We start from the raw sequence: 20,479 nt of genomic DNA on the forward strand, positions 1-20,479 counted from the left end.
TTTTAGCTATTTTACCATTACATATCGGTGACCTTTCCCATTCACCATTGTCTTTGCATTTAATTATTTGTGAGTTTAGTCTTGTTCCCAATATCCAGTGGTCTTTTCTGCAAGTAAGTGTTAAGCTTTCTTCAGGCTTAAATATATTTTTTCCACTTGGAGATGTACTATGTACTCCAGGTATGCCAAACTGAAGCACGCAGGTAACTTCTGTTATAGACAAAAGGAAAGAAAAAAAAAGAAAGGTTAAACCTCTCATAAATATCAACATAATGGTAAGATTCAAGTAAAAAAAAATAAAAATAAGATGGAAAATATGACTGCAAGCCAGTTTGTCTATTAAAAATGTCCTTGTGAATTAATGATGTAACACATGACCAACTTCACATATGATAAGAGTTGAATGTAATCTTTTGTTTAATTTGCGATTACCTTCACATTCTGGCTTTATACTCCAGCCATTTTTAGTGCATTTAGGGGTTCCAGGTGTGGCCTTGTATCCTTTATCACATGCGTATTTTATCAGTTCATTCTCTTGATACTCTTCCTGTGGTTCAATAATGGTCCCAAATAGTATTTGAGGTGGGAGACATTTTATGTCTGCAAGAGAAAGACATTGAGGGACCTATTTACATAATATGTCTAAAAAAAAGTCTAACAGACTTTTTCTAAGCACTGCTGGAGTAAATAAAGGTCTTTGGCAATTAATTAGTATTGCTACAGCCTGTCACTTCTCATCTAATTTTTTAGTCGTACACAACTACCACTGCCATTAGAACTAAGGGCTAGTGAAATCCTCACATCTTGTAGATTCAACACAGTCAAAGGTCACTGAAACTGAACCAAAACTACATTCTGAAGCTAAGTGGAGTAATTCTGCACATTACCTTTTCCATTGGTAAGACTAGCATTGAATCAAAATGTAACCATGTAACTTCAGCTTTAAGAGTGTGAAAAAAACATGATCTTCTAATAATACAATATTTTGGCAGGGCGGAATGTACCACTATTTTATAGCTTTGAGGAAATCACCTCACTATTTATGAAAACCTGTTACATTTTAGAAACCTTTTAGCTACAACTACTGGGAAAGATACCTATACAGTTTGGAACAGATACACTCCACGTCCCATCCTTTGTACAGTGTATGCTTTCTGCTCCATCCAACATCTTGCGAGGAGATGTACATTCATACATATTTTAGCATAACATGAATGTGCACCAGTGGGCAGCATCCAGACAGAATGTTTAAATGAGCAACAAAAAATGCTACAGGTTATGCTGTAAAGGATACTACTTTTACATCAATAAAGGTTAATGTACAGATGTCACTGTTCTAATGAAATTGTGCAGTCCTAACTAACTTAGAATCATGTTTCATAAACTATAAACCATTCTTAGTCTCAGGAATTCTCCTCTGTTGTGTTGGTAGGAGTTTACTTTTAACCTCGTGTGCATGTGCAAGGCACAACAAGCTCTAGAAGAGCAGATCATGAGTGCAGAGCACAAACATGTTAACTCGTTTTTCATTATTTTTGGAGACTTCAACAGAGCTAAACTCATTGATGAACTGCTCAAATACAAACATCATGCCACATGCCTCATCAGATATTTTAGACATTTTAGATCATTGATATATTGTATTAAAGGGTGCATATTGCTCTGTCCCCTGTGCTGTCCATCTTCTCCCAACATACAGGCAGAAGCTCAAATGTGTCAAACCTGTAGTGAGTACTGTTAAGAAATTGACAAATGAGGATAACGAATGATGTCCACCAAGAAGCCATCAGTCATCTAGAAAAGCCTACAGGACATCACCAGCTACAAAAGGCACTCCCACTCCCTACCACCAGTGTCCAACATCAAAATACCAAACAAACAATATTTACACAATCTATATATATATACACACAACTACCGAAGCAGGAGGGGCGAAGCCAAAGGCAAAGTCCAAAAATGGGGAAAAACAAGGTCATACACAAAACATCATATAAATTTTCAATTCAGCAAAACAACTCCAAACTAACACACAGCCTCCTTTCTCTCTCCTCCCTCTTCTGGGAGGGGCCTTTAAATAGTCGACACACTTGGTTGGGAAACCTGGCAAGGAACAGGGGGGAGTCTCAGTCAGGGTGGAAATCCTGGCAGTGGTTCTGGAACACATACACACACATACATCCATCTTTCCATAACAGTCACCTAGACATCTTCAAAGTGCCCCAAAATCTCTCCACATGCGCAAAAAGTCATCAGGGACTATACAACCAATACTCAAGATTTTTCTTTTCTAAATATCACAACAATGATTGACAATATTAGCTACATTATACCTTCATTATTAAAGGCTAAATGATATTATCATCATCGCTATTAGCATCATTGCTATTAAGCTAAAATGTTATACTGGGGAAATACTGTAATACTATAAATGCTATAATGCTATAAAGAAATAGTATGCTTTCTCTAATGCACAAATGTTCATATATACCTAAGATGCTCATTTATAGTTTATTTATACTTTTTAGCAGGATTATGAATTTTTCCAGCATTGAACGGAAACATGCAGTGATTTGCAATGCAAACATCATAACCCATGCTAGAAGCCACTGAACCGTCACTCTCAGCTTCCAGCTCATAACTGCACCCAATAATTCCACATAAACTTTAGCTAAAATAAGGCTCTTCCTTTTCATGATGTCCAACAGTATTGGTAATCAAATTATTTACTAAAAAATATGCATGACTGCATCAGTTTTGCCAAACAGTGTCACATGCATGCGCTACAGCTTATCTGGCTAGAGCGCACAAGCGATGTTTTGCTGTGTGCATTGCCCTCCCTAATTTAGTGGGTGACCATACAAAGCAAGTGAGGTAACTTGATAATTATAATTTGACAATTTGATCATTGTAATTTGGTAATTTTTAAAAATAGTTTGATAATTTGATCATTTCTAATTTGATAGCACACCCCTCCCTCCCCAAACCTTGGCACTTATAGGTGTGAATGAGCAACACTCAAAGAAAACAGCTCTTTATGGTCCAACAGCACCCACGGAATCTAAGAGAGGAGATGTTTAGCTTGCTATTCAGGAGCACTGCTACGTGACTTACGTGCACTGTGTAGTAACTAAAGGCTCACATATTTTGTATTAGGTTACAAAGAAAATGAATGCATGTTTTTGTACAAAGATGTAAGCAAGCAATTGAAGAACTTTACTAACATTCTATATAGTATTCAAATGTCAAGCAGTTGATCTGATGGTGATTGAATTTTCTTTGACAAAATCTGAAGTTGTCTTATGCTGGAAGCATTTTTAAAAGGCCGTTTAAAAGGACAAGCATGATCATTGTTGAAATAAACAAAATAAACAGTGTATTCAGCATGGGATTTCTGATATGCATGTTAAGTGATATGCATGTAAAATTTTGACACAAAGAGCCAAATGATGTGTGAGTGTGTGTCATCACCAAAATAATGTGAAAATAAAAATGGTCTGTTTATATATTTTTTTAATCTGCAAACCACATTGTCATGTAATTATAACCAAAATGATTGACAGGGTATTAATTTGTACTTCGCAGGTCATTTGGTGATCATCAAATGATCCAACACCCTGATATTCTGTGCGCAATTACTATTAAGGGCTATTAAGGGCAGTTTGTACATGTAAGGTTGTTATAATTAATGCTGTAATTTTAAAAGCAATCCAAATGAGCTCATCTAATATATATCTAAACAACACAAAAGTTAAGATTAAGTAGGTAAAGTACCTTACCTTTACTTTGAGCTAGGGTGAAAGAACATACCAAAAGCACAACTAAGAAGTTTTTTACAACCATTTGCATTCTAGATTTCAGTCCTTTTAGATGGTGACAGCTTTGGAATTTTTGTGGTCTCTTGTGATATCTTGACTGCATTGGTCACAACGAATCAATGAGGACCCTTTGTTAGTCATTTACAGAAGCCAAACCAGCCCTTTTAGACAGCCATCTTTAGAGTCCCCCCCACCAAAAATAACAGATTTCAACAGTTTTTCTTTAGATATTATGAAAGTTCAAATATTATGCAAGTTATAATGATGAAACACCAACAAAACCTACAGTTTTGAGAAGTGAAATCTGGTTAGTCATTTTTGGGGTGGAGGACATAAGTGCAAGATTTTTTGGTTTAAAAAATAAAGCATATATTACATTATTATTTAAGTAGAAGTACACAGTCCCAAAGTTTAAAGGAATTACTCATAAATTTGACAATGATTAAAGGAATTCTAAAACACAGAAATGGGTGTAATACATAAGCTATGAATTTACTATCTTATTAGCTTGTTAGTCTAGGTTTACAAATGAAAGTAGATTTCACTGAGATCTTTTTGAAGTTGCTTCCAATAATGCTTTGTAATAAGAATTATGAGTATTATTATGTTTAGCTTAATGTCTGAGCTCTGACTTATTTCTGTGTAGAGTCTGTGTCTGTGTAAATATCCCTGGTAACCTTGTTTAGGTATAGTGGGTTACACCCATCTTTTAAGGTATTTAAGATATTCAACTCAGTTTGACCAATTTTCTAGGAGAGAGGTACTCTGTCGCTGCCTTTACTATGCATAGCTTTTAAAACTATTTTGCTGCCTGAAATGTGTGCACTGGAATTAGTGCAAGCAAGCTGTGTTTTGACTTATGATGTTTTTCTCTGTAAGCTCATGCATTAGCACATGTGATTTTTGCTTTACCTTTCTCTCATAAATAATAATAATAATTGGAAGTTTTCAACTGAAGCTCTTGTCTCCTGGCATTCATATCATCTCCCTTGGGCAAAACAGAGATCAAATAGAATTATCCCTCTTTTGTCTTTATTTAGAAATGGTGGTACATCCAGATGGTGATGTTGTTTGCATTCACACAGTGAGATTATGGGACCAAAGTGAAAATGGTATGTAGATCTGGGTTGCAGCTATGTTAAGCAGATTTGATTACTTGAAATATTGGCCAAAGTTGTGCCAGATTACTTCATTTTAAGATGATGGGATTGATAACTGCCAAGTCTGTAACTTTCTGGTGAACCAGTTTTCCAGTCAATATATTTCAATATATGTCAATGTATTTTATGTCTGACAAGGTCAAAGGCAGCACAAATCAATATTTAGAGAAAATTAGTTTAGAATCCATACAAGGTTGCTGTGGTATGTCAGTGCTGTTATCTGACCAGAAACCAGAGTGAACGTTTTTGAGACTTTTCATTTATCTTGCCTATAAAAGGAGAGCTTTGATCTCATAATGTTACTCTACAGACATGAGCAGAATTGCATTTTAAGGCATCCTTTATCATTATAATGTTTTTTTTATTATTGACTCTGTATAATAAGGAACTTGATGGCACTAAAAATATAGCCTATGTGCTATGTCTAAGAGCACAGGTTAAAACATATTGCACATTCAATATGTTATATGCATATATTCATATTTGCTACACTTGGTATTTCAAAAAATAGAACTTACATACTTATCCTTGGTCACATCCCAGGCAAACAGACATTGTAGGCATAGACATGTTTGTTTAAAATTTAAGACAACTATTGATATACAGGTATAACTAAAAAGAATGCATGAGAAACAGGCATCTGTGATTCATCAGCTGGTGCTTCCAAATTTCAGTTGATCTTATCCTTTAAATGAGGGGTGATAGAGTACAAACACTGTAAATAACCAGCCAACTACAATAGTGGAAATTACTCCAAAATGACAAAATGTTTTGACATGGTAAGATATACTATAACTAGATATCAGTTAGTACTACCAGTATTTGTAACTTTCCTTTTTAAATTCAGGTGCAACAAGAACTAGTAAAAGCTTGTACATTACAGTTCAATATCCTTTTGGCTACTGACTTTACCAAAGCTAAATTATTACCAAAATTCAGAAAATGGAGTTTGTGAAAAGCCTTGTTTATTTAGTGAAAGATACTCAGAGTTATACGTGAGCTCTCTAAAAGATTTTATATGTGCAATTTTGAAAACCTCTTATATTGTGTAGAAATTAATTATTCCTACTTTGACACAATAAAGGTAAAACACAAAATAACACAAACTTATATACTATATATAGAGGTCTGCTAGCCCTCCATGAGCTAAATCTTTGAAAATGTCCATATGAGTAAAAAAGGCCCTTTAAAATGAATTAAGTCAATAAATAATATTCTATGGACTAGGTCTGACATCCAGTGCATAAAATGGCTTCACATTAGCCATGCTCATTGAGTCATTTTGCCCTGTAGGAGTTTTGATTCAATCAATTTATTACACAGAGTGAGTCAATATATAACTAATATTTACATCTATGGATAGTTTTAGGTTCTCAAAATGTGAATGCTTTTCTGTTTAGAGAATTCAGAACAGGTGAAACAGGCTCTCTTTCATTAAAAATTAAACAAATGTCCTCAGAATGTCAATTTGTGATGTTTCCAACCCAGAAGAAGAACCAGCTATGTATATACTGTGCGTGTATGTGTGTGTGTGTGTGTGTGTGTGTGTGTGTGTGTGTGTGTGTGTGTGTGTGTGTGTGTGTACATGTATGCCAGCCAAACATTCGGACACACTTACTCTTTTCTTTCTTTTTTTTTTTTTTTTTTTTTTACTGTTTTTTACATTTTAGGACCATGAAGGTATCAATACAATGAAATAACACATGATTATTCTGTCTTAGATTTTCGATTCTTCAGGTTAGCCATGCTTTACTTTGGTGACAACTTTCCATGCTATTGTCATTTCATGACTGTCATGTCATCAAGTTGAATTTTTCATATTTTCCCATTTCTGCTGGCTTTTACAAGTGATAACAAAAAGACTAACTGGTTCATATCCAGCAAAACACTGTATCCTAATTCTGTCATCTATTGTGTAAGTATCTTTAGGTCTCAGTATCTCTGCATGTGCAACCTCTGGTTCAGGTCAAGTCATCTCTGTAAAATAATCAAAACACTGATTCATTATATATACACATGCTTATTATTGACTTGCTAATGAACCCAAAAGCAGCACGTACTTGTACACAGTGTTCTTGGGCTCCAGCCGTCGACTGTACACGTAGCGCGTGAAGCTGTTTTTTGATAACCGTGGATACACTCCTAAAACTTTGTGACCCCCAGTTTTTTATCACCAGAAAAGTAGTAGAAAGGATGCGCCAAATTCTCATCATTGATAACATTACAGGTAATTTCTGCAAAGATATGTTTTGATACATGTTAAAACTGTAGCAAAAAGAATATTTTTGTGTTTATATTTCTGTTTTTATATTTTAGCTATTTTACCATTACATATCGGTGACCTTTCCCATTCACCATTGTCTTTGCATTTAATTATTTGTGAGTTTAGTCTTGTTCCCAATATCCAGTGGTCTTTTCTGCAAGTAAGTGTTAAGCTTTCTTCAGGCTTAAATATATTTTTTCCACTTGGAGATGTACTATGTACTCCAGGTATGCCAAACTGAAGCACGCAGGTAACTTCTGTTATAGACAAAAGGAAAGAAAAAAAAAGAAAGGTTAAACCTCTCATAAATATCAACATAATGGTAAGATTCAAGTAAAAAAAAAAAAAATAAGATGGAAAATATGACTGCAAGCCAGTTTGTCTATAAAAAATGTCCTTGTGAATTAATGATGTAACACATGACCAACTTCACATATGATAAGAGTTGAATGTAATCTTTTGTTTAATTTGCAATTACCTTCACATTCTGGCTTTATACTCCAGCCATTTTTAGTGCATTTAGGGGTTCCAGGTGTGGCCTTGTATCCTTTATCACATGCGTATTTTATCAGTTCATTCTCTTGATACTCTTCCTGTGGTTCAATAATGGTCCCAAATAGTATTTGAGGTGGGAGACATTTTATGTCTGCAAGAGAAAGACATTGAGGGACCTATTTACATAATATGTCTAAAAAAAAGTCTAACAGACTTTTTCTAAGCACTGCTGGAGTAAATAAAGGTCTTTGGCAATTAATTAGTATTGCTTCTCATCTAATTCACTTCTCATCTAATTTTTTACTCGTACACAACTACCACTGCCATTAGAACTAAGGGCTAGTGAAATCCTCACATCTTGTAGATTCAACACAGTCAAAGGTCACTGAAACTGAACCAAAACTACATTCTGAAGCTAAGTGGAGTAATTCTGCACATTACCTTTTCCACTGGTAAGACTAGCATTGAATCAAAATGTAACCATGTAACTTCAGCTTTAAGAGTGTGAAAAAAACATGATCTTCTAATAATACAATATTTTGGCGGGGCTGAATGTACCACTATTTTATAGCTTTGAGGAAATCACCTCACTATTTATTAAAACCTGTTACATTTTAGAAACCTTTTAGCTACAACTACTGGGAAAGATACCTATACAGTTTGGAACAGATACACTCCACGTCCCATCCTTTGTACAGTGTATGCTTTCTGCTCCATCCAACATCTTGCGAGGAGATGTACATTCATACATATTTTAGCATAACATGAATGTGCACCAGTGGGCAGCATCCAGACAGAATGTTTAAATGAGCAACAAAAAATGCTACAGGTTATGCTGTAAAGGATACTACTTTTACATCAATAAAGGTTAATGTACAGATGTCACTGTTCTAATGAAATTGTGCAGTCCTAACTAACTTAGAATCATGTTTCATAAACTATAAACCATTCTTAGTCTCAGGAATTCTCCTCTGTTGTGTTGGTAGGAGTTTACTTTTAACCTCGTGTGCATGTGCAAGGCACAACAAGCTCTAGAAGAGCAGATCATGAGTGCAGAGCACAAACATGTTAACTCGTTTTTCATTATTTTTGGAGACTTCAACAGAGCTAAACTCATTGATGAACTGCTCAAATACAAACATCATGCCACATGCCTCATCAGATATTTTAGACATTTTAGATCATTGATATATTGTATTAAAGGGTGCATATTGCTCTGTCCCCTGTGCTGTCCATCTTCTCCCAACATACAGGCAGAAGCTCAAATGTGTCAAACCTGTAGTGAGTACTGTTAAGAAATTGACAAGTGAGGATAACGAATGATGTCCACCAACAAGCCATCAGTCATCTAGAAAAGCCTACAGGACATCACCAGCTACAAAAGGCACTCCCACTCCCTACCACCAGTGTCCAACATCAAAATACCAAACAAACAATATTTACACAATCTATATATATATACACACAACTACCGAAGCAGGAGGGGCGAAGCCAAAGGCAAAGTCCAAAAATGGGGAAAAACAAGGTCATACACAAAACATCATATAAATTTTCAATTCAGCAAAACAACTCCAAACTAACACACAGCCTCCTTTCTCTCTCCTCCCTCTTCTGGGAGGGGCCTTTAAATAGTCGACACACTTGGTTGGGAAACCTGGCAAGGAACAGGGGGGAGTCTCAGTCAGGGTGGAAATCCTGGCAGTGGTTCTGGAACACATACACACACATACATCCATCTTTCCATAACAGTCACCTAGACATCTTCAAAGTGCCCCAAAATCTCTCCACATGCGCAAAAAGTCATCAGGGACTATACAACCAATACTCAAGATTTTTCTTTTGCTAAATATCACAACAATGTTTGACAATATTAGCTACATTATACCTTCATTATTAAAGGCTAAATGATATTATCATCATTGCTATTAGCATCATTGCTATTAAGCTAAAATGTTATACTGGGGAAATACTGTAATACTATAAATGCTATAATGCTGTAAAGAAATAGTATGCTTTCTCTAATGCACAAATGTTCATATATACCTAAGATGCTCATTTATAGTTTATTTATACTTTTTAGCAGGATTATGAATTTTTCCAGCATTGAACGGAAACATGCAGTGATTTGCAATGCAAACATCATAACCCATGCTAGAAGCCACTGAACCGTCACTCTCAGCTTCCAGCTCATAACTGCACCCAATAATTCCACATAAACTTTAGCTAAAATAAGGCTCTTCCTTTTCATGATGTCCAACAGTATTGGTAATCAAATTATTTACTAAAAAATATGCATGACTGCATCAGTTTTGCCAAACAGTGTCACATGCATGCGCTACAGCTTATCTGGCTAGAGCGCACAAGCGATGTTTTGCTGTGTGCATTGCCCTCCCTAATTTAGTGGGTGACCATACAAAGCAAGTGAGGTAATTTGATAATTATAATTTGACAATTTGATCATTGTAATTTGGTAATTTTTAAAAATAGTTTGATAATTTGATCATTTCTAATTTGATAGCACACCCCTCCCCCCCCAAACCTTGGCACTTATAGGTGTGAATGAGCAACACTCAAAGAAAACAGCTCTTTATGGTCCAACAGCACCCACGGAATCTAAGAGAGGAGATGTTTAGCTTGCTATTCAGGAGCACTGCTACGTGACTTACGTGCACTGTGTAGTAACTAAAGGCTCACATATTTTGTATTAGGTTACAAAGAAAATGAATGCATGTTTTTGTACAAAGATGTAAGCAAGCAATTGAAGAACTTTACTAACATTCTATATAGTATTCAAATGTCAAGCAGCTGATCTGATGGTGATTGAATTTTCTTTGACAAAATTTGAAGTTGTCTTATGCTGGAAGCATTTTTAAAAGGCCATTTAAAAGGACAAGCATGATCATTGTTGAAATAAACAAAATAAACAGTGTATTCAGCATGGGATTTCTGATGAGCGGTTGCATGTTGATGGCTGAAAACCAATAAGCAGGTATTTATTAGTTATTTATTAGTTGTAAGAAATGTTATGTGGACAGATGGACTGTATATTCAATGCTATCGAGTGATTTATTTTAGCTTGCAGGAGCACGGGTTCAGTAGGTGGTTAAACAACACCTTGTGTTTCATTCCTCTCCTGTACACATGATTCATCACAGTCTTAAGTGATATGCATGTACAATTTTGACACAAAGAGCCAAATGATGTGTGAGTGTGTGTCATCACCAAAATAATGTGAAAATAAAAATGGTCTGTTTATATATTTTTTTAATCTGCAAACCACATTGTCATGTAATTATAACCAAAATGATTGACAGGGTATTAATTTGTACTTCGCAGGTCATTTGGTGATCATCAAATGATCCAACACCCTGATATTCTGTGCGCAATTACTATTAAGGGCTATTAAGGGCAGTTTGTACATATAAGATTGTTATAATTAATGCTGTGATTTTAAAAGCAATCCAAATGAGCTCATCTAATATATATCTAAACAACACAAAAGTTAAGATTAAGTAGGTAAAGTACCTTACCTTTACTTTGAGCTAGGGTGAAAGAACATACCAAAAGCACAACTAAGACGTTTTTTGCAACCATTTGCATTCTAGATTTCAGTCCTTTTAGATGGTGACAGCTTTGGAATTTTTGTGGTCTCTTGTGATATCTTGACTGCATTGGTCACAACGAATCAATGAGGACCCTTTGTTAGTCATTTACAGAAGCCAAACCAGCCCTTTTATACAGCCATTTTTAGAGTCCCCCCCACCAAAAATAACAGATTTCAACAGTTTTTCTTTAGATATTATGAAAGTTCAAATATTATGCAAGTTATAATGATGAAACACCAACAAAACCTACAGTTTTGAGAAGTGAAATCTGGTTAGTCATTTTTGGGGTGGAGGACATAAGTGCAAGATTTTTTGGTTTAAAAAATAAAGCATATATTACATTATTATTTAAGTAGAAGTACACAGTCCCAAAGTTTAAAGGAATTACTCATAAATTTGACAATGATTAAAGGAATTCTAAAACACAGAAATGGGTGTAATACATAAGCTATGAATTTACTATCTTATTAGCTTGTTAGTCTAGGTTTACAAATGAAAGTAGATTTCACTGAGATCTTTTTGAAGTTGCTTCCAATAATGCTTTGTAATAAGAATTATGAGTATTATTATGTTTAGCTTAATGTCTGAGCTCTGACTTATTTCTGTGTAGAGTCTGTGTCTGTGTAAATATCCCTGGTAACCTTGTTTAGGTATAGTGGGTTACACCCATCTTTTAAGGTATTTAAGATATTCAACTCAGTTTGACCAATTTTCTAGGAGAGAGGTACTCTGTTGCTGCCTTTACTATGCATAGCTTTTAAAACTATTTTGCTGCCTGAAATGTGTGCACTGGAATTAGTGCAAGCAAGCTGTGTTTTGACTTATGATGTTTTTCTCTGTAAGCTCATGCATTAGCACATGTGATTTTTCAGCACCTTTCTCTCATAAATAATAATAATAATTGGAAGTTTTTCAAATGAAGCTCTTGTCACCTGGGCTTCATATCATCCCCTTGGGCAAAACAGAGAGTTGAATAGAATTAACTCTATTTTGTCTTTATTTAGAAATGGCGGTGCATCCAGATGTTGATGTTGTTTACATTTTCACAGTGAGATTACAGGACCAAAGTGAAAATGGTATGTAGATCTGGCTTGTAGCTATGTTAAGCAGTTTTGATTACTTGAAATATTAGCCAAAGTTGTTCCAGATGACTTCATTTTAAGATGATGGGATTGATAACTGCCAAGTCTGTAACTTTCTGGTGAACCAGTTTTCCAGTCAATATATTTCAATATATGTCAATGTATTTTATGTCTGACAAGGTCAAAGGCAGCACAAATCAATATTTAGAGAAAATTAGTTTAGAATCCATACAAGGTTGCTGTGGTATGTCAGTGCTGTTATCTGACCAGAAACCACAGTGAACGTTTTTGAGACTTTTCATTTATCTTGCCTATAAAAGGAGAGCTTTGATCTCATAATGTTACTCTACAGACATGAGAAGAATTGCATTTTAAGGCATCCTTTATCATTATAATGTTTTTTTTTTATTATTGACTCTGTATAATAAGGAACTTGATGGCACTAAAAATATAGCCTATGTGCTATGTCTAAGAGCACAGGTTAAAACATATTGCACATTCAATATGTTATATGCATATATTCATATTTGCTACACTTGGTATTTCAAAAAATAGAACTTACATACTTATCCTTGGTCACATCCCAGGCAAACAGACATTGTAGGCATAGACATGTTTGTTTAAAATTTAAGACAACTATTGATATACAGGTATAACTAAAAAGAATGCATGAGAAACAGGCATCTGTGATTCATCAGCTGGTGCTTCCAAATTTCAGTTGATCTTATCCTTTAAATGAGGGGTGATAGAGTACAAATACTGTAAATAACCAGCCAACTACAATAGTGGAAATTACTCCAAAATGACAAAATGTTTTGACATGGTAAGATATATTATAACTAGATATCAGTTAGTACTACCAGTATTTGTAACTTTCCTTTTTAAATTCAGGTGCAACAAGAACTAGTAAAAGCTTGTACATTACAGTTCAATATCCTTTTGGCTACTGACTTTACCAAAGCTAAATTATTACCAAAATTCAGAAAATGGAGCTTGTGAAAAGCCTTGTTTATTTAGTGAAAGATACTCAGAGTTATACGTGAGCTCTCTAAAAGATTTTATATGTGCAATTTTGAAAACCTCTTATATTGTGTAGAAATTAATTATTCCTACTTTGACACAATAAAGGTAAAACACAAAATAACACAAACTTATATACTATATATAGAGGTCTGCTAGCCCTCCATGAGCTAAATCTTTGAAAATGTCCATATGAGTAAAAAAGGCCCTTTAAAATGAATTAAGTCAATAAATAATATTCTATGGACTAGGTCTGACATCCAGTGCATAAAATGGCTTCACATTAGCCATGCTCATTGAGTCATTTTGCCCTGTAGGAGTTTTGATTCAATCAATTTATTACACAGAGTGAGTCAATATATAACTAATATTTACATCTATGGATAGTTTTAGGTTCTCAAAATGTGAATGCTTTTCTGTTTAGAGAATTCAGAACAGGTGAAACAGGCTCTCTTTCATTAAAAACAAAAACAAATGTCCTCAGAATGTCAATTTGTGATGTTTCCAACCCAGAAGAAGAACCAGCTATGTATATACTGTGTGTGTGTGTGTGTGTGTGTGTGTGTGTGTGTGTGTGTATGTGTGTGTGTGTGTGTGTGTGTGTGTGTACATGTATGCCAGCCAACCATTCGGACACACTTACTCTTTTCTTTCTTTTTTTTTTTTTTCTTTTTTTTTTTACTGTTTTTTACATTTTAGGACCATGAAGGTATCAATACAATGAAATAACACATGATTATTCTGTCTTAGATTTTCGATTCTTCAGGTTAGCCATGCTTTACTTTGGTGACAACTTTCCATGCTATTGTCATTTCATGACTGTCATGTCATCAAGTTGAATGTTTCATATTTTCCCATTTCTGCTGGCTTTTACAAGTGATAACAAAAAGACTAACTGGTTCATATCCAGCAAAACACTGTATCCTAATTCTGTCATCTATTGTGTAAGTATCTTTAGGTCTCAGTATCTCTGCATGTGCAACCTCTGGTTCAGGTCAAGTCATCTCTGTAAAATAATCAAAACACTGATTCATTATATATACACATGCTTATTATTGACTTGCTAATGAACCCAAAAGCAGCACGTACTTGTACACAGTGTTCTTGGGCTCCAGCCGTCGGCTGTACACGTAGCGCGTAAAGCTGTTTTTTGATAACCGTGGATACACTCCTAAAACTTTGTGACCCCCAGTTTTTTATCACCAGAAAAGTAGTAGAAAGGATGCGCCAAATTCTCATCATTGATAACATTACAGGTAATTTCTGCAAAGATATGTTTTGATACATGTTAAAACTGTAGCAAAAAGAATATTTTTGTGTTTATATTTCAGTTTTTATATTTTAGCTATTTTACCATTACATATCGGTGACCTTTCCCATTCACCATTGTCTTTGCATTTAATTATTTGTGAGTTTAGTCTTGTTGTTACATGAAGCCGAAATGGGTTTTATATGGAAAGTTTTAAAAATCTCCATTCTCTTCAACTGCTTGGAGCACTGGACTATAGCAGGAACTGACAGGTAGTAAGATTCAATCACCAGTAGGACTGCTAAAACTTAAATAGAAAAATATGTTCATTTAGCTTACATGTGGCCTTCTCGTTGAAAGTCTATTTAACATATAACATGCTGTTTAATGTGTATACTTTGAGATTTTATAAATCAGAGAAACAGAAGATGATAGACCAACCTGCAATGCTGATCTGGACAGGTGTGTTAGTCTACTTATGATATTGCTGTCAATGCTTTTATATAGTTTTATGCAGTATTTTCTTTTAAATATGTCTAAATAACACCACTTCAGCATATTCAGTGCAGTCCTATGAATATAGGCCACTCTGTCTACAATCATAACTGTTAGTTGTGAACACTGTTCTGTAGTGTAAGGTAATAAAAAGAGTGTTTACAGGGAAAAGAGGCCTAACATTGCATTAGACATATTAATAATATAAGACATAAGGGAGTATCGAGATTCTGTGTCCTTTCAGAATGATTTACGTACAGGGCAGAGGTCTCTGTAGAGGCCTCTGCAGGCTTCAGCAAAGGAACCTGGGTAGGCTTTGGTGGACCTCAGGGTAAGATACATGATCTCTCCACCAGGCCCAGGACCATATAGAAAAACAATCTTCTTTAGGATAAGGTTAAGAGAAGTCTTCTCTTGGAATGTGGTGGTAATGGGTTCAAACTGGTCTGGGTGAATATGTTGGCTAATGTATGGTTTGGATGTAATGGTGACAAATGCTAACACTAGTTTGTAAAAAAGGCAGGGTGAATACATAATCACTTCTGACAAATGTATAAAAATGTGGGTTCTTTGTTTGATTGTTAGACATTCTCCAAAGGGTGCCTCAATGATGCTTGTTAAAGTTAACCTGCAATAAAGGACAGGACCCAATATTCTCTTCTACTAATTCTTAAGTCTGCATCTTTATTTTCTATTTGAATGTTTAAAACTATCTGACTGAGGATTTAGGAACGACAAATGTTCAGCGCATACTATCGTGTGGGATTACATACTGACATGATTTGTTCAAATGATTAACAAACAGATACTTACGAGTACAGCGTTTCATATTTTCCCATTTCTGCTGCCTTTTACAAGTGATGACAAAAGAACTAACTGGTTCATATCCAGGAAAACACTGTATCGTAATTCTGTCACCTATTGTGTAAGTATCTTTAGGTCTCAGTATCTCTGCATGTGCAATCTCTGGTTCAGGACAAGTCATCTCTGTAAAATAATCAAAAGACTGATTCATTATATACACGTATACACATGCTTATTATTGACTTGCTAATGAATCCAAAAGGAGCACGTACTTGTACACAGTGTTCTTGGGCTCCAGCCGTCGATTGTACATGTAGCGTATGAAGCTGTTTTTCGATAATTGTAATTACACTCATAAAACTTTGTGTCCCCCAGTTTTTTATCACCAGAAAAGTAGTAGAAAGGATGCGCCAAATTCTCATCATGGGGAACATTACAGGTAATGTCTGCAAAGATATGTTTTGATACATGTTAAAACTGTAGCAAAAAGAATATTTTTGTGTTTATATTTCTGTTTTTATATTTTAGCTATTTTACCATTACATATCGGTGACCTTTCCCATTCACCATTGTCTTTGCATTTAATTATTTGTGAGTTTAGTCTTGTTCCCAATATCCAGTGGTCTTTTCTGCAAGTAAGTGTTAAGCTTTCTTCAGGCTTAAATATATTTTTTCCACTTGGAGATGTACTATGTACTCCAGGTATGCCAAACTGAAGCACGCAGGTAACTTCTGTTATAGACAAAAGGAAAGAAAAAAAAAGAAAGGTTAAACCTCTCATAAATATCAACATAATGGTAAGATTCAAGTAAAAAAAAATAAAAATAAGATGGAAAATATGACTGCAAGCCAGTTTGTCTATAAAAAATGTCCTTGTGAATTAATGATGTAACACATGACCAACTTCACATATGATGAGTTGAATGTAATCTATTGTTTAATTTGCGATTACCTTCACATTCTGGCTTTATACTCCAGCCATTTTTAGTGCATTTAGGGGTTCCAGGTGTGGCCTTGTATCCTTTATCACATGCGTATTTTATCAGTTCATTCTCTTGATACTCTTCCTGTGGTTCAATAATGGTCCCAAATAGTATTTGAGGTGGGAGACATTTTATGTCTGCAAGAGAAAGACATTGAGGGACCTATTTACATAATATGTCTAAAAAAAAGTCTAACAGACTTTTTCTAAGCACTGCTGGAGTAAATAAAGGTCTTTGGCAATTAATTAGTATTGCTACAGCCTGTCACTTCTCATCTAATTTTTTACTCGTACACAACTACCACTGCCATTAGAACTAAGGGCTAGTGAAATCCTCACATCTTGTAGATTCAACACAGTCAAAGGTCACTGAAACTGAACCAAAACTACATTCTGAAGCTAAGTGGAGTAATTCTGCACATTACCTTTTCCACTGGTAAGACTAGCATTGAATCAAAATGTAACCATGTAACTTCAGCTTTAAGAGTGTGAAAAAAACATGATCTTCTAATAATACAATATTTTGGCGGGGCTGAATGTACCACCATTTTATAGCTTTGAGGAAATCACCTCACTATTTATGAAAACCTGTTACATTTTAGAAACCTTTTAGCTACAACTACTGGGAAAGATACCTATACAGTTTGGAACAGATACACTCCACGTCCCATCCTTTGTACAGTGTATGCTTTCTGCTCCATCCAACATCTTGCGAGGAGATGTACATTCATACATATTTTAGCATAACATGAATGTGCACCAGTGGGCAGCATCCAGACAGAATGCTTAAATGAGCAACAAAAAATGCTACAGGTTATGCTGTAAAGGATACTACTTTTACATCAATAAAGGTTAATGTACAGATGTCACTGTTCTAATGAAATTGTGCAGTCCTAACTAACTTAGAATCATGTTTCATAAACTATAAACCATTCTTAGTCTCAGGAATTCTCCTCTGTTGTGTTGGTAGGAGTTTACTTTTAACCTCGTGTGCATGTGCAAGGCACAACAAGCTCTAGAAGAGCAGATCATGAGTGCAGAGCACAAACATGTTAACTCGTTTTTCATTATTTTTGGAGACTTCAACAGAGCTAAACTCATTGATGAACTGCTCAAATACAAACATCATGCCACATGCCTCATCAGATATTTTAGACATTTTAGATCATTGATATATTGTATTAAAGGGTGCATATTGCTCTGTCCCCTGTGCTGTCCATCTTCTCCCAACATACAGGCAGAAGCTCAAATGTGTCAAACCTGTAGTGAGTACTGTTAAGAAATTGACAAGTGAGGATAACGAATGATGTCCACCAACAAGCCATCAGTCATCTAGAAAAGCCTACAGGACATCACCAGCTACAAAAGGCACTCCCACTCCCTACCACCAGTGTCCAACATCAAAATACCAAACAAACAATATTTACACAATCTATATATATATACACACAACTACCGAAGCAGGAGGGGCGAAGCCAAAGGCAAAGTCCAAAAATGGGGAAAAACAAGGTCATACACAAAACATCATATAAATTTTCAATTCAGCAAAACAACTCCAAACTAACACACAGCCTCCTTTCTCTCTCCTCCCTCTTCTGGGAGGGGCCTTTAAATAGTCGACACACTTGGTTGGGAAACCTGGCAAGGAACAGGGGGGAGTCTCAGTCAGGGTGGAAATCCTGGCAGTGGTTCTGGAACACATACACACACATACATCCATCTTTCCATAACAGTCACCTAGACATCTTCAAAGTGCCCCAAAATCTCTCCACATGCGCAAAAAGTCATCAGGGACTATACAACCAATACTCAAGATTTTTCTTTTGCTAAATATCACAACAATGTTTGACAATATTAGCTACATTATACCTTCATTATTAAAGGCTAAATGATATTATCATCATTGCTATTAGCATCATTGCTATTAAGCTAAAATGTTATACTGGGGAAATACTGTAATACTATAAATGCTATAATGCTGTAAAGAAATAGTATGCTTTCTCTAATGCACAAATGTTCATATATACCTAAGATGCTCATTTATAGTTTATTTATACTTTTTAGCAGGATTATGAATTTTTCCAGCATTGAACGGAAACATGCAGTGATTTGCAATGCAAACATCATAACCCATGCTAGAAGCCACTGAACCGTCACTCTCAGCTTCCAGCTCATAACTGCACCCAATAATTCCACATAAACTTTAGCTAAAATAAGGCTCTTCCTTTTCATGATGTCCAACAGTATTGGTAATCAAATTATTTACTAAAAAATATGCATGACTGCATCAGTTTTGCCAAACAGTGTCACATGCATGCGCTACAGCTTATCTGGCTAGAGCGCACAAGCGATGTTTTGCTGTGTGCATTGCCCTCCCTAATTTAGTGGGTGACCATACAAAGCAAGTGAGGTAATTTGATAATTATAATTTGACAATTTGATCATTGTAATTTGGTAATTTTTAAAAATAGTTTGATAATTTGATCATTTCTAATTTGATAGCACACCCCTCCCCCCCCAAACCTTGGCACTTATAGGTGTGAATGAGCAACACTCAAAGAAAACAGCTCTTTATGGTCCAACAGCACCCACGGAATCTAAGAGAGGAGATGTTTAGCTTGCTATTCAGGAGCACTGCTACGTGACTTACGTGCACTGTGTAGTAACTAAAGGCTCACATATTTTGTATTAGGTTACAAAGAAAATGAATGCATGTTTTTGTACAAAGATGTAAGCAAGCAATTGAAGAACTTTACTAACATTCTATATAGTATTCAAATGTCAAGCAGCTGATCTGATGGTGATTGAATTTTCTTTGACAAAATTTGAAGTTGTCTTATGCTGGAAGCATTTTTAAAAGGCCATTTAAAAGGACAAGCATGATCATTGTTGAAATAAACAAAATAAACAGTGTATTCAGCATGGGATTTCTGATGAGCGGTTGCATGTTGATGGCTGAAAACCAATAAGCAGGTATTTATTAGTTATTTATTAGTTGTAAGAAATGTTATGTGGACAGATGGACTGTATATTCAATGCTATCGAGTGATTTATTTTAGCTTGCAGGAGCACGGGTTCAGTAGGTGGTTAAACAACACCTTGTGTTTCATTCCTCTCCTGTACACATGATTCATCACAGTCTTAAGTGATATGCATGTACAATTTTGACACAAAGAGCCAAATGATGTGTGAGTGTGTGTCATCACCAAAATAATGTGAAAATAAAAATGGTCTGTTTATATATTTTTTAAATCTGCAAACCACATTGTCATGTAATTATAACCAAAATGATTGACAGGGTATTAATTTGTACTTCGCAGGTCATTTGGTGATCATCAAATGATCCAACACCCTGATATTCTGTGCGCAATTACTATTAAGGGCTATTAAGGGCAGTTTGTACATATAAGATTGTTATAATTAATGCTGTGATTTTAAAAGCAATCCAAATGAGCTCATCTAATATATATCTAAACAACACAAAAGTTAAGATTAAGTAGGTAAAGTAC

General features: G+C 35.2%; 2 protein-coding genes across 11 annotated transcripts in view; both read right to left on the reverse strand.

Moving 5' to 3' along the window:
• LOC113569224 (complement factor H-like) overlaps nt 1-20,479 on the reverse strand; it is a 38,191-nt gene that overhangs the window by 17,485 nt on the left and 227 nt on the right. For 6 of the 9 annotated variants that reach the window (XR_004775656.1, XM_035523190.1, XM_035523189.1 and 3 more), the window contains exons 2-5: nt 16,941-17,108; nt 16,526-16,720; nt 16,261-16,434; nt 16,159-16,171 (exon numbers count right to left, since the gene is read on the reverse strand). Coding sequence is in view for 8 of the 9 variants with exons in the window: in XM_035523190.1 (XP_035379083.1) it covers nt 16,159-16,171; nt 16,261-16,434; nt 16,526-16,720; nt 16,941-17,108 (550 nt within the window). In the remaining variant the exon portion in view is untranslated. Of the gene's footprint in view, nt 1-15; nt 211-432; nt 601-1,097; nt 1,737-3,776; nt 4,002-16,158; nt 16,172-16,260; nt 16,435-16,525; nt 16,721-16,940; nt 17,109-17,605; nt 17,723-20,479 lie in introns of those variants that run through there. The other 3 variants (XM_035523191.1, XM_035523193.1, XM_035523192.1) reach the window with 3 other exon arrangements.
• On the reverse strand, nt 6,628-11,485 carry LOC118240825 (complement factor H-like). Of its 2 annotated transcripts, none has more exons than XM_035523199.1 (5): nt 11,264-11,485; nt 7,717-7,884; nt 7,301-7,495; nt 7,036-7,209; nt 6,628-6,952 (listed from the first exon to the last, which is right to left on the reverse strand). In XM_035523199.1, exons 1-4 carry the CDS (start codon nt 11,403-11,405, stop codon nt 7,118-7,120), a joined length of 597 nt encoding a protein of 198 aa, XP_035379092.1. In that variant the 5' UTR covers nt 11,406-11,485; the 3' UTR covers nt 6,628-6,952; nt 7,036-7,117. The 2 variants fall into 2 exon arrangements, with proteins under 2 accessions (XP_035379092.1, XP_035379093.1); XM_035523200.1 differs by lacking the exon at nt 11,264-11,485 and adding an exon at nt 8,385-9,140.

The sequence above is a fragment of the Electrophorus electricus genome, chromosome 26 (genome assembly GCF_013358815.1).
Source record: "Electrophorus electricus isolate fEleEle1 chromosome 26, fEleEle1.pri, whole genome shotgun sequence".
In the NCBI taxonomy this organism is placed as follows: Eukaryota; Metazoa; Chordata; class Actinopteri; order Gymnotiformes; family Gymnotidae; genus Electrophorus; species Electrophorus electricus.